Here is a 15,569-nt window from a genome sequence, read left to right as displayed (position 1 = left end):
ATTGACCTTGTTAGTGGTAACATTCTGACTTAACTTTTCAAATTCAAGCATCAGCTTTGAGCAGACAAACATAAAAACGCAAGATTCATAAGAAAAAAATCTGAAATGGAGTTGTACTGCTGTTGACCAAAATATGTATCTTTTAAATCATTTGCACTACTTTTTACACAACCGCCTTGACTATTTTTAAACAAATTGAGAAATACTACTACATCGCTCTTGGTTTGACTCTAGTGTGTTAGCAGTGTGATTTTTAAATGTGAAAGTACCGTAGATATCCAGAATAAGTTGATGATTTTGCCTTTTAGACATGTTCTCCATATTCCCACAGCCCAGCCCTGCCCTCTAAAGCGTCTGTACTGGTTTTCTTGAGCCTCTCCTCACCTCTTCACTGTATTTGCTGACGTAGGAGTAGATCTCGTTCAGAGCGCTGAGCATGTTGAAGTCGCAGGAGTGGAGTCGGGCCTGTTCTGCCAAATACGCGTTCATGTCCTGATCACTGATGGCAGGCAGACGGTTTATGTCTGCGTAGTACCTGAAGGAAGAAGACAGGGGGCGTTACAGAATACATAAAAACACATAATGGCACACAGCAAAAAACTGATTTGAGAAGTTCTGACTTTTTGATATATTGACTTGCATAAACTTGTGAAATATTTCTTTAGTTACGTAAATGAGTATATTAGCTCAAGGAAATTGTATAACATATCATAAGAATTGATGGAAGAAGCGATCTTTTCTACCTCAATCAGTAAAACTACCTGAGAAAATGTGTGGCCGTCCAAGAGTCAAATCTAAACCAGGTCAACATAAGGACTTAACTGTCAAATCCAAAATTATATCAGTCAGCCTCCATTGCCTCTCAAATCTCTTTGCTGATTGCTGTTTTTGTCAGCGAACAAAGGAGATCATTGGTTAACTATGATTTACAAAGAAAATCTCATTTATCGTACCTCAGACGAACACATTTTAGTGCTTCACTCATTGATTTCGTGATCTTTTTCAGTTTTCCCCTGTTATATTTTTTCCTTTATTATTTCCAATGTGAACGGACCATGCATGTCCCTGATTGGCTAATCCAACTGTCAATCACACCTATTCAAAAAAGGAGGAGATCCACCAGTGACCAGACTCAGATCTACATAAGGTATCGGAGAAGTGTGTATTCAGGATCCCAGGCAAATATTTTGGGCTATTCTTGGTCTAAACTAGGGCTTCACAATAACTATACCACAGTTTGAAACTAAAACTAGAAGTAACCCAAAGAAACACTTATAAACAATAATAAACGCAACACAAATCAAGAATTCAAGTCATTTTAACTCGAGAATCTTTTTTCCATTGCAGTGTTTTCTACCACTTTGAATCGAGCATGTGGGATTCACCATAATCACATCGACGACTACCATCATAACCACAGACACATTATGCAGTAAATAACCTCGTTCTGCTTTGTGTGGAGGGGCAGTGAAAGAGTGTTACTGTACCTCTCCACCCAGCTCTTGTAATGGGGGATGTCTTTAGCGTAGAGCAGCTTGTTGGAGGGCGAGTCTTTGCCCAAACGGTGCTCGGAGGTGGAGCAGGAGTCCATGAACGTCTGAGCGACCACAGAGAGGCAGGCGTCTGTGATACTGCTCTTATGGATGTCAAACACAAACTGAGGGTTTTTGATCACATTCACCCAGAAACGCAATGGGAGGCTGCAAAAAAACAAACAAAAAACAACAAAACAGACAGGAATGGGTTAAACATAAGTCAGTATAATTTATATGAGTAATAAAGATAAAGTTATGGTACTTAAATCAATTGAACTATTTGCCCTAACTAACCTTTAACTGCTTCCTTACTACAGCTTCTTGTTATATGCAACATTTCCCCTTCAAAACATATAATATTTTGTTTAAATTGTTAATTGCTATGGCTATATTTCTAGTTTTTCATCTTTCTCCATCCAATGAAGCACTTTAACTATGTCGTCAAACTAACCTTTCACCCTGTCTTTACTTATTCATGAATTTCAGCTTTCTGGTACATGCAACTTTTTAGTTTTAAATTGTTAATCGCTATGGCAGAGCTCCTAATTTTTCTCTTCAAAAGCCATGGAAATATTTTGCACCATTTTTGAGGGACGAGTTGTTGTGATGGTGGAAAAGGTAAAAAAATATGCTAAATTTAGACGTATTATGAACTGAACAATGCAATAGACATAAAACCAGTGGTGGAAGAAGTACTCTATTTTGTTACTTAAGTAAAAGTACAGATATCAGAGCAAAAAAAGTAAAATACCACATGAAAGTAAGTAAAAGTATTACAGTACCCCTTTAAAATGTACTTAAAGAGTAAAAAGTAAAAGTGTTTTGAGTTGATTTTGAGATCTTATAAGGCTTCAGATGTTAATGTCAATTTTTGTTTGATCAAATTATGAACGTGTTAAAAATAAGACCTCAGCCTTTTCAGAAGATCTCAAACAATAATGAAAAATATTTTTACTTTGCAACCCTAGTGGAGCAGAAAGTACAGATACCTGCTCTCAAATGTACTAACATAAAAGTAAAAAATATCCAATTTAAAATGTACTTAAGTAAAGTACAGACACAAAATTTCAACTTAAGTACAGTACTTCAATACTTTTACTTTACTTTTATGTTCCACCACTGCACAAAACTCTATGTGCATGTACAGAAATAAGAGAAAAAAGATATTGAAAACTTAAAGGTCACTACTATCATAAGTCTCATTGTACAATTTTTATAGCAATTTTGGTCACGATTTGGCAGCTGTTACACTAATGAACCACTCATGCGTCAGGTCCATGTATATTAAAAACATTTTGAGCTTATGTGATTCAGCTGATTGTAGAATACAGTATAAACAGGGGTTGAGAGCGGCAGAGTGGAGGGAGACATAAAGCAGTCCTCACCAGTTGCTCTTCCACGTGTGTCGCACATCAGTGTCATGGATGCCGTGTCTGTCCGCCTGCTCGTCCAGGAAGTCAAACATGTATTTGATGGCCAATGGGAGCGTGCTTCCTCTGTGCACCGTGCTGAACAACGTCTCAAACAAGTCATCCACAAACTTCTGCAGTGTACCCTGGAGAAAAGAATGTTATTTATGTGAATGGGAAAGAAAAATCGAAATCAGAAAAGCTATAACTGTTAAACTAGATGAGTATTTGTTAGCGATTATAGGCCAACAAACTTGTAATATGATTATTCAAAAACAACCTTGTCAAACTCCATAAAATGTTGACGTTTGTGCTCGTTTTTCTTTCATGTGGATCGTGATATTAGGCAGATTAACAAAAAAACCCCCCCAAAAAAAACAGGTCAAAATATCAGCATTCTGACAGTAAAACAGCAAATTGGCTCTGCACGCAACAGCTCCTGGCAAAACTCACCGTTAACGTCACTACTTCCTGTCCAGTTTTATCTCTATGAGGTTTTTGCCAAGTCACGCTAAAATGAATAAATATGTAAATATAAAGCAGTGGACAGGGAGCTGTGTGTGGATGTCACTGACAACATGTTAAACACGGCACAAATTAAATAAATACTTCACCAGAGGACACTTATTCTGCTCTTTTTGCGTAAGTAATGACTGACATTTTAATGGATTTTTTGCGTATTGATGAGGATAGATGGGGGATTCCTTTATAGAACTTAGTGTTACGTCCTGCAACTTTTCTTCACAAACTTCTATGCTACTTAACTAAAACTATAAAATATATTAAATGTACTATTCCACAAAACAAAGTCATGGTAAAAAAAAGAGAAAAGTCATTTGCACTTAAAAAACATGGGAGGTTTATAATGACACAAAGACATCAGTAAAAACCCAAAGTATTCATTCTTTTATTTTGATTTAAACTCTTTTTTCTCACCTTAGTAGCGAGCAGTCTGGTGAGGTAGATCTCAGACACCATCTTGCTGCCGCGGTCCCCCTCCTTCTGGTCTCCGTGCTCGTGGTTCTTCACCAGATGCCACACCTTCACCCCGCTCTCCAGGTCTGGGGTGATCATGGGAGCTCGGGACCGCATACTGTCAGGACTGCCCGTGTAACGGAACGAGGAATCTGAAAAACACGAGGAACAGAGTTTATACTTTTATCTGGTAAATGTCTTTTTAATCTTTGTTGTAATAGTTATTGATTGACAGTTGGAAAATAACAGAAACCCCAAATAAGTCTCTTTTTGCAACCATTTAAAATATGTTTATTATAGACAATTTACTCACTTACTTACTGTATAAAGAAGTGGACTAAGTGAATGTGATGTCACCCACAGCGTTCGGCTCCAGTCAAATGAAATGCTAACGCTAGTAGGAGCAACCTCGGGGAAAGAACGCTCCTTATTTGTCTGTTATTAAAGTTCATATCTTGAGTTACAGACACAATAGCAAAATAAAAATACCAGGATCGTATGAGCATTTTAAGACCAAAATGACCAAAACAACAGCAGCAGTTATGGAGAAAGAAATGACAGTTTTCCAATGTAAAGTGAACTGGAGCCAAAGTCAATGGAACGTGGTGGCTAGCAGGTTAGCAATGTCCATTTATATATACAGTCTATGGTCTCACATATATTGTGTAAGTAGCTCTTGAGGTCAAAATAAGTCCACTGTGTACTGTCTGCATCTAATTATAAAGCGTTGTTTGCATTATCATATAATCAGGAAGTGCGTGTTAGCATGCAATTTACTATTAACACCGCTCTGGTCTCTGGAAGTTGTAAAAAGCATTTGTAAACTCATTATGGTGAATAATTAGGATGCTTGGAATGCACAAGGTAAGTGAAACTAATGCCATGTTATCAATTTTCTAATTTACAAAAAAACAGTTAAGAATTATATGAGACCTTAATTTAAACAAAAACATCCTCAATTAGCACAAACACCAAATGATTCAGAACACCGCTCGGGGGTAAAGAGCTGTTTCAATCCGACATGCAGATTCCACCACTACACCGCACAGACAGATTTTTGCTCCGTTCACTGTGGCTCATTTTGAAAATTAATCCTCGAAGGCAGAGAGCAGGAAATTACAAACGTGGGGTTAATTTCATCACTCAGTTATGAGAGCTACAGGATGTTGTGGTATCTGGCTACGCACCAAAGTGAAGAAGACTGCTTAAAATTCTGTCCAAACGTGGTTCTTGCCCCTCATATACCGAGTAAAGAGAGGATTTTATGGAATGTTACGGGAGGTAGACTTTGCAGTTTTATCTCTAAACACATATTTTTGCCGTGTACATAAGCTACCGAGAAATAATGTGTTTACAATAACTATAAAGAAGTTAATATAAATCAGCAAACTAGGCGTTATCTGGCTTTGAACTTAAAGCAGCTAGCCAGTACTTAGCAATAGTTTTTTGGAGATGTCACGCCTTTGTTTAAAATGTTCCACAGTATGACATTAGGTTCAGTTCAGGGGGCAGTTCTGTTTGCAGTCACAGATAGTAGCATAAAAAAGAACATGCATACAGCAGTTCACATGGGTCAGTGTATCTACTGCAGGGACGTTACCACTAAAAGAAAAACCTTGAAAAACTTCAACTGAAAAACTTACATTCTTTACCTGTAACTTGGCCTGTTGGATATGTTTAATGCAATACTATGGAACATTTCAGGCAACGCTATAACATCTCGAAGCAGGATACGGACTCTGCATCCCAGACTGTATAAAGTGAGTGTGACGTCACCCATTTTATTCAGTTCTAACCAAAATGAAGCTCATCAAGGTGAGGAGTTACAGTGGCGAAAATGGAGTCGAGTTCCATATTTGAAATTCCGTCTGGCAGTATCCTAGCAACCAAAGAACCAATCTGGAGCGAGGCTGTTGAAGGTAATGCCCCTACCTGTCCCCAACATTGGTTAAATCTGGAGCGAGCACTTAGCAACGCTGCCAATCAAACGCTGTTGCTAATGATAGAGGGAGCGACCTTGGGGAAAGAAGGCGCTTTATTTGTTTATTTTGTTTCACTGTTGTGTCCGTAAATCAAGATATGAACATTAATAACAAACATTTTAAGACCAAAATGACGAGCCTGACAACGGCAAATATGGAGGTAGAGGTGACTGTTTTCAATAGAAAGTGAACTGGAGCTGATTGGAGTTGATAGAGCAGGAAACGCACCCACTTTCTCTTTGCAATCTGGCGGCTAGCGGGTTAGCATTTATATATACATTCTATGCTTTCCACTCACCAGAGAAGTTACACAGTGCACCTTTACACCTCTACAACTTGGCAATATCTGTTTCTCTGTGTGGTTTTGAGTACTGTATCCCAATTTATTAAACACGATCTGTACAGTCGCTTTATTTTGATGGGCATAACATAAAATATAGGTTACAAACGTAGACAAGTAGATCATTTATGGTTGATTGGCGAACCAAACATCAGATTAGGGTGAGTCGAGCTGAGCGAAGCACCCTTTTCTACAGCTACAGCCTCTACAAATGCGTCTGGTCCCTTTCCAAACATCCATACAGCGCCCTCCGTGTTTCTGTGTAACTGTGCTGCTTGTGCCTGGCTCCTCTTAAAAGACTCATAATTGGTCTCGTCCTGCTACATTGTGCCAAAATCCCGCTGTACACAAGTCTGTCACCCTGTAATCAATGCATCAAAAGGACTGCTAATTCACTAAGCACTGAAATGGCCTCTCTGGTGCGTACATCCTCCTCCAGCCCGGCTCCTCTCCGCTCACACACTGAAGCGCACTCGGACTCGCGCCGATCGGACTTACTCTAATTAGTCGGAATATTCTCGTCTTGGCAGAATGTTCTCTGGAGATTAAGGATCTGAGGATCGCAGTAAAGATCCATCTCCACCGGCTTCAAAGGACAGGCTAAACAATACCGAGGCAAGAGGACTTTCAAATGGAGGAACCGCTGTACCGTTAGCCTCACGTTTCAGGCAGTTTATGTGTTTTTTTTGGTTGTAAAACTTTTTCTGATTGGTCAAGGACAGAGCCAATGACAGCTATAGATGAAACATTTCTTGCGAACACAGTTGAAAGTAAGATTTAAAGGTCATGTACTGCATTTGATCTCCTATTCCACATGAAGCTCAATATTTTGTTATATTTTATTCTTTATTTATCCAGCGAGACACAATGAAATTCATCACCTGTAATGAAACGAAGGGCAGAGTGAAAGAGCGTGTCTAAAGGTTTCAAAGCAGAGGCTAAAGTCTGCATCTACAGTACATTATATCTCCATAATCCAGTAAAGGAATAAAGAAATTGTAATAAATGCCCTGTGCATTTCCTACTACACTAGGACAGCCCAGGGTCAAGGGTCAACCTGTTTGTAAACAATTTTCTACAGTCAAGGCAAAAACATACAGTTCTGCGTGTTTGCTCCTGTGCTTTTTCAGTTGGAGCTTTTTCAATAGCAAAGTATGAAACACATTTTCTTTTTCATTCAATAGGATTATTTCTGATTTGTACAAACTACTCTGTGTATACATTAGGGCTAAATAAAGATTACTGACCGACTACTCAATGATAATGTTTTTGTTTATTTCTACTAAACGCTGAGACTTCAGGAATATGTGATTCAAAATAAACATTTACGATAGAAGTACTTTTAACACCTGTGAGCGGTCACATGGTCACATTTTTTCCATCTTCAAGACCCTCAAAGCAAGGTGGGTTAAGTATCTCGCCAAAGGACACAGCACCACCATTTATCTCTGGGAGCCGGAATCGCACCACCAACCTGTGAGTCCGCTCTACCAATGATGTTTATATCGAGAGCGGGATTCAAACCGGCAACCTTCAGATCAACACTCTACCAGCTGTACAAGTCTCCTCCTCCTTACAAACATCTACATGACCATGAAGCCATTTTAACTTTGATTTTCTGCCCCAATTACTCTCCTCCAAACTTGTTCCGCGATCTTTTAGTCACTTCATTTACAAAGGCGGCGACTGTCCAATTTCCTAAAGGTCATCTTAGATAAACTTAGATAAAGCCTTCATTATTTCACATTTCAGAGCGGCCGTCCTCTGTTTTAATGCGGGTAAATAAGACGTCTAATAGCCCAGTAGAGAAAAGCGTTGCTGTTTTGGTATTAAGTCACTATTGTTCTTTTCACACCTCTTATAATAGGCCGCGCTCACTCATTTTCCTATGTTTATGTTAAGTATCATTCACACGGAATAATTAGCTATCACAAGACACGCGATGGAAGCTAAAAAGGAGAGAGAGGGAGAGTCTAGCGCCCGAGTCAAATTTGGCAGCGGCACCGCGAGTGGGAGGACTGTGACGAGATGTAAAAATGCAGGAGATGGATTTAAACTGAGAGCTGATTTGATTGTGTAAATGCCACCTCACTTAGAATAATACACCTATTAACAGTCACACTAGAGCGGTTGTGAACTGCAGCTCTAAACGTCTACAAAGGTGCGCTGTGTAATGTCGCTCGTCTCCGTGGAGATGTGGATGCTTTGTCTGAAACGTTCTGAAATGTTACGGTATTAAACGTATCTATTGTTTTTGTAGGAGCTTGTAATTGCTCTGAAATACCTCAAAACGTGTATTCTTGCCGCGTAAAGCCTCGCCTTCCCACAAACCTGCGTCACCTGCCTGCTCGTCTCCGTGGCGATAGATACATTTGACTTTGGAACATTCCCGTAAAGACAGTACTTCAGTTTAGTAGAGTGTTTGTCCACTGATCTAAAGGTTGCCGGTTTGAATCCCACTTTCAATATAAACATCGCTGTCAGATCCATATACCCACAGGTTGGAGGTGCGATTCCAGCTGCCACAGAAGAACACTGTTGTCGTGTCCTTGGGCAAGACACTTAACCCACCTCGCCCCCAGTGTCTGTGTACACTGGTGTATGAATGTGTGTGTGAAAGGGTGAGTGGTTCGTTGATTTAAAGTACTTTGAGTGCCTTGAAGGTTGGAAAAGCGCGATATAAAAATGTAGCTTTGACCGTTTAAAAAGTTAACAAAACCTGAACTAGACCAGGACTAAACCAAGACTTGAACAGGACCGGAAGAGCGGTAAATTGGGATCAAACCGTGACCAAAAATTCCAGATAAAGGCGTAACATCTCTAAAGTAAAGCTTGTTTTTAGTCAATTTAGCATAATATTGAAGTTAGACCAGGTCGTAACAAAGTGAGCATGCTGTCTATGTGGTACTGCATGTCCATCCAAGAGCCCAATGTACCCGTGTATAATGGGACCGTACTCACCGTATCTGCTGATGGAGGAGCGGGACATGCTGGCCGAGGATGGGATGTTATAGGAGGAGGTCTGTTTGGGAACTAGGGCCACAACACAGCGATCGGACACCTAAGGACACAAAACAAATGTGGCATGTTTAAAAGTTCAATCTAAAGTTATAGTAGAATTATTATTACTTCATCATATGTGTTGTTATGTGTTGTTAGTGTTGAAATACACGCTAGGCTCAGATATAATTGACAAGATATTGAAAAGATCTTCATTTTTGGGGGAATAAGTTGTGTTCAACATCTTAGAATCTCTATAAAGCTGGTGAGAATTGAATGGTGGGATGTGCTGTTTAACTGTCAGATTGCAGCAGTGGTGGAAAAATACTCAAGTAAAAGTTAAAGTACCCCTTTAAAAATGTACCTCCAGAGTAAAAAGTATTTCACGCAGGTTTTTAGATCTAATAAAGCGTCAAATGTGGTGATTTTGATGCAGATTTGTGCTGAATTTTGCTCAACAGAAACATCTGAATCAATAGTTTTCTCTAGCTGTTTTTATTTGTATATTTCTGTTTGCTCAAACTACGAGCATGTTAAAAATAAATCCCTCAGACTTTTCAGCAGGTCTGAGACAATAATAAAAATACTTTCACTTTTCAGTCCTGTTCAAAAATATAGTGGAGCAGGAAGTACAGATACTGCTCTCAAATGTAGTGAAGTAAAAGTAAAAAGTAAAGTACAGATACCTAATTGTTTTTTTTTTTTACTTAATTACAGTACATTACTACTTTTACTTTGTTACATTTTACCACTGGATTACAGCTTTGTTGATCTTTTATTTATTTTATGGTTAATTTTTGGGTCATTGTAATTTTTTGGTCTATCCACGTGAAACAAAAACTGGCACAAAGTTCAATATCTTCTCTTTCAGCAGAAACAAAGTAGTTTTTTCACAATTGTTTCAGAAAGTGGTGCCTTTATTCAACAAAATACATGATACAAATAATATGGCAAGTTTGTGGATGATAAATAGTGATATTTCTTGCAAGAATAGAGTTTGGTTTCTGTGTGTCCCAAGCTGCCTAAAATGTAAAGCAGGGTTACTACAAAAACTTCAACTTAAAGTAAACACAAGCAATATTACCAATGCAAAATGATTCCAGGCCCAAAAACAGACCCAGAGCAGCCAAAAGGACTTTTGTGTTTACAATAGTAACAACATGATTGCGCCCTACAGAAATGCACAGTACAGACTTAAGTGAAAACAACTGCGCTCCACAAAAGCTGCTGGCTACAAACAGCAAACAGAACAATGGGAAACAGAACACAGTCCAAAATCATTTCAAATGTTTTGTTTGCTTTTTCCTGATTGATTTTTAAATTGATATGTGTATCTCAAGAAAATGTGCATTAGATAAACTATAGCAAAAGAAAAGTTTTATTCTGTCAACTGGACAAAACGTTTTTTGAGTGAAAACGTTTTTTTCATCCAAGCAACTTTTTCAGTTCTGGTCAGATTGATGTTAGACAATTGCCTTATATTTGTCTGAAAGGAGGAGCAAACTACACTGAAACTAACACACCTGTTTGTTTATAGTGTCTGTTTGTTAGCTAAGTCTGCTCTTTGCATAATCATTCAGGCCCCTAATGGCTGCTCTCACATCTATTAGCATACTGGCTATCACTATTGTTTTCCTTGTTTTGATTTAGATCTGAGGATGGAGTTATAAATTTGAGATAAATGACGTCTAAATGCCCCATTCCTGTTCAAAGACGGATTATCCTAAATAACAAAAATAGCCTATTTAAGGTGGATAAACTAAAACACATACTTGTTTTATGTCATATTTTTACACAGATTTATAATGCAAAAAGCTAACTCTAGAGGAATTGAAATATTTATGCAGATTTACATATTTTCTTGGGTTTCTATGGTTAAACATACACTATATAACTTTTCTGAGTGTCTTCATGAAAATGCTATTGAATTGCCTGGAATGTTCCACAGTACAGCATTAAACTAGTGGATCTTGCATTTCCAATTACATAATATGGTATGGCATGCTTTTATTTGAACAGAGACAGTGCACAACAATACATTAACCTTAAAAAAACACACACACAAAAAAAAAACCCCAGGAAAGCAGAAGTACTAATTTCCACCTGTCGTCCCTGGACAGGCTGATGTTTAAGTCAAAGTAACAGTTTGGTGTAGATGGATGAAAGACCTGTAAACATATTATACATACATCTAATACAACACATCTCGCCCCTAAAATATGCCATTTCTAAAAACATTCAGTTCACACACACACATACACAACCATACCAATTTATTCACACACACACAATCAGTCAGTTTCAGATATACAAATCCTCTTTCTTTCATACACATTCACTCATGGGTACAAACTTGCCTTGATATTAGCCAATTCTTTGTCACATGTGCAAACTTTTGAAAACTTGTGCATGTTATAATCTCATTTGGCTTTAACTATTCCACTGACTCATAGCAACAACAGAGAATACAGGAAGTGGGCTCGCCTCTCCATAGATCTAACTGGAAACTTATCCTGGTGGTGTCATGTGCTGGTATTCATACAGATAGTTTAATGACATACTGTGACACTTCCGGCAGACCCTCCAGAAAAGCTGCATAGTACGTCAAAATAAGTAAATATAAATAAGCAAGGAAACCATAGCAACAGTATAGACAATATACAGACAATACAACAGAAGAATCCCTCACACAGTCACACAGTGAAGAAAATATGGGAAAGATTTTGCTTAAGTAGAGTTACTTTTCCATAGAGAGCTTGGAGTACCTTATGTTCTATTCACTGCAGATAAAAGCTGTAAATGGGGAACACAGTAATAATAATAATAGCATTAGTGCAGAGATTCAGTCAAAGAGAGACACAGAGCTCTGGGAGAATCAGAACTTTTTCCCTCCAAAAGGTTCACATTTACAAAGAACTGGGCTCTCTCTGATCTGCTCCTGTCACTTACCTTTGGCTCTGACGCAAGAGACTTCACAAGCAAGAAAGTTGGGTGATCTGCTCAAATAAAAGGGAGTTTTGAAATATAAAAGTGAAATTGGAGAAGTGATTTTTAAGGTTGCGCTTAATATGAACATTACAAAAGTGATGTCAGGTCTGCCTTCTGCGTCATTTATCCTTGTTAACTCATTTAAATGGTAGTTTTTCAGGTTAAATTTGAACTGTTAATTTCAGAGACTGCCATCACGTGATTTACCTAGAATGTTCCACAGTATGTCATTAAACTTGCCCATGTTCACACTACCAGACGATGTCAATGTCTGTGGAAAGGCAAGCCTGTTCGGTGATAGAATGTAACGTTTTTCAGTGTATTTTTGAACAATAACAATCCTTGATGAAATAAATTCTACATAGATCAGTTTAATAATGCCATACTGCGGAACATTCATAATTATACACATTTATACTCACATGTGCACTTGTTATTTTAATGTTTTAAATTGGCCTATACAGTTATTTTTTATGTTTGTTTTTGTTTTTAGCAGTAACATTTCCATGGAGACAAGCAGGTAGTGTTCACCAGAAAAGTTACACAGTACAACTTTACGTTTTTAGAGCAGCTGAATAGGTCGTCCTTAACAAAGAAATATATTTTTAAAGTTTCATCATCTCATGGTAGTAATTTGTTAACTTGTTGTAGCTATGGCAAGTTGTTTTTAAGTTGTAGACAATTTGGGATAAGTGCTTTCCCCAGAAACAGTATGTCCACAAACAAGGATCAAACCAGAGACCTTGTGGTTAGCGGGCAAAAACGTTTTGACCCTGTAATTCTATGTAAATCGTTATATAATACAAAAAAGTAGTTAGTCTTGTCTAACTAAATTAAAGCGTTTCCTAAACAGTACACTGGCTTACCACTACAATGAGAAATTACACGAGTAGACCTATAAAAACACATCTTCAAATTATTCCTAACCATTTTCCTTGTGGTCCAACACTAAAATATCCTGCTCGGAAACAGAACAGGACTTATAACTCTCTCCCAGAAGCCACAACACGAGTGCCTTGTTGGTTGGCATTTTCAGAAGAGCCAGAGGAGGGAATTCTGCAGCGAAAACAGGAAAAAACAAAAGACAAATGCCAGACTCCGAGAGGGATTCCTGAAAAGAACACAGCGACAAAACGACTCTAAACTCATTTTGGTTTGAAACGAAGAGCTGTGTTCAAATCCTTTCATGAGAATTAGCATGAGAGAGACCGAGGAGCACTCTAGTTTAGCTGTTTGTCCCCGTCTGTTGTGAGGAGTTAACATATGGTACAACTTGGGTTTTTTTTGGGAAAGATCTTGTGTTTTTTCCATTCAGTATTGATTCATTTTGCTGAGGGATGAATAGTCAGTAACCACAGATACTTACATCACTATAATTGAGTAGATTTTGTGTTTTGTTTTTAAATGGAGCATAATCATAGCCCCAACAATTATGCGCCTAAAGTGGATCAAAGTGGATCTATTATAGCAAATTTTCTTTTGTTTTGGAAGCTACAATCATTTTCAAGCGTAGACTGTATAAATAAACGGACATAGCTAACATGCTAGTCGCCCTATTCCAAATAGGAAGTGACCATGGGCGCACTTCTGACTCCATCCACTCTGGCTCCTATTCACTTTACATTGAAAAATAGCTGCCCCTCTCGTCATTTTGGTCTTAAAATGTTCATACTAACCCACTCTACATGATCCTGAGGTTTTTATTCCACCATTTTGTTCATAAATCAAGATACGAACATTAATAACAAACAAATCAGGCGCCTTCTTTCCTCGAGGTCACTCCCATGAGCGTTAGCAACAGGTTTGATTGACAGTGTTGCTAAGCATGAGGGAAGGGGCGTTACTTTCAACTGCCTCGCTCCGGACTGGCTCTTTGGCCCTAAGATCCTCACGGTTAGAATTCCAAATATGGAACTTCGCTCTAAATTCACCCCAATAACCATTACCCTCGATGAGCTTCATTTGACTGGAGCCAAACGCTGTGGGTGACGTCACACTCACTTAGTCCACTTCTTTATACAGACTATGTTTTCCAGGTTATCCATAGCCAACCATAACCCAGATGCCCTTTCTATCACATCACACTCTTTACTTATGTTACTACCTTAATTACTTTGACGTTTTTTAGGTATTTCTCCACAAATTGTTAATAATAATAATAGTAGAAGCAGAAACATATCAAAAATGTCAGTATTATTGTGAATGCTCCTTTTAAGATATATACATTTGGAAATAAGCAATATACATGTCGTTGTCTATGTCCCAAGTAGCAAAAGCCAAAAGTACTGAGGACTGAGGGATTACACAGATATGCTCCAAATAGTAAAGTAGCAATTCTGTACTTGCCACAGCTGGCTCCTCTCAATGTGGTGGAGCAGTGGCTCTACTCCGAGCTCCTCCTGTGTGACTGAGCTCCTCACCCTACCTCTAAGGGTCATTTCTCAGTCAATTGTCTGATACTTGAAGCTAATTTAATACATTTAAAAGCAGGTTTGAGCAAATTTCTGTTGGCGAAATATTGTGATTCATTTTCCTCGTTCACCTTTAATCAGTAGTATATTGCATCACATCTTCCAACCAGTACACCAATACACATGCCTTTGGTCTACAAGCATGTGCACTACCTGAAGTGAACCCACATTGCCATGCACTAACCACTCTGCCACTCCCCCTCCTCTCCTTTCAAAGTCCCTCCGATAACATCAAAATCAATCACTCTAACCTCCCAAAAATCCCATCTCCTCCTCTGCCCTTTGACTCCCTTCATTTCCTCACCTAATTCCCTTTCAACAATCCGCAGACTAGCTCTAATAAACCTAGCTAACCCGACGTGTCTGCCCTCCTCCTGCGATAGCGTTTCTTTAGAGGAAGCATGAAATAGGGTCTGTGTCGCTCATCTTTTCTTGACACCTCATTTTTTTCTTTCTTTTTTTTTGGGGACGTGATAGAGAGGCTACATTGGCGATAGAGCCTTGTGATAGAGTAAATGATTGAAGCCGCGTGATTGGTCCTTCAGGGATAATCCACACAGGTGCTGCTCTGATAGTGCGGAGGTGAGATAAGACGAGCGGGGGCTAGCTGTGCCTGATAACGTCCTTTCATTAGAAGTAGCAGACGGGAGCAGACTGGTGGGCAGGATGGAAAAGGGATGCGCTTTTTTTTCCTATACACCGTCCGCACACAGAGATAGAGCGAAGCCTGGAGCGAGGACCGTGACTGCCCCCCCTCCGCACATGCCCTATCCCACCGTCAGTGTCCCAAAGCTCCAGGGTGGGCTGGGTGGATAGGGTGGGCTTTGTATCGCAGTGTCCGTCATGAGAATTGGAATGGTATGGAAAGA

The 15,569-nt window shown here is 38.9% G+C and overlaps 1 protein-coding gene across 1 annotated transcript in view; it reads right to left on the bottom strand.

Annotated features, from left to right (window-relative positions):
- The window catches only part of plxna2 (plexin A2), a 418,092-nt gene that overhangs the window by 6,680 nt on the left and 395,843 nt on the right, over nt 1–15,569 (bottom strand). The window contains exons 28-32 of the mRNA XM_055223276.1: nt 9,203–9,302; nt 3,881–4,071; nt 2,921–3,090; nt 1,488–1,700; nt 385–535 (exon numbers count right to left, since the gene is read on the bottom strand). Coding sequence (XP_055079251.1) covers nt 385–535; nt 1,488–1,700; nt 2,921–3,090; nt 3,881–4,071; nt 9,203–9,302 — 825 coding nt within the window. The remainder of the gene's footprint in view (nt 1–384; nt 536–1,487; nt 1,701–2,920; nt 3,091–3,880; nt 4,072–9,202; nt 9,303–15,569) is intronic.

Source organism: Periophthalmus magnuspinnatus, chromosome 7 (assembly GCF_009829125.3).
Source record: "Periophthalmus magnuspinnatus isolate fPerMag1 chromosome 7, fPerMag1.2.pri, whole genome shotgun sequence".
Classification (NCBI taxonomy): domain Eukaryota; kingdom Metazoa; phylum Chordata; class Actinopteri; order Gobiiformes; family Gobiidae; genus Periophthalmus; species Periophthalmus magnuspinnatus.
Note: the sequence above shows the minus strand (reverse complement) of the source record. Positions and strands in the feature narration are given on the sequence as shown.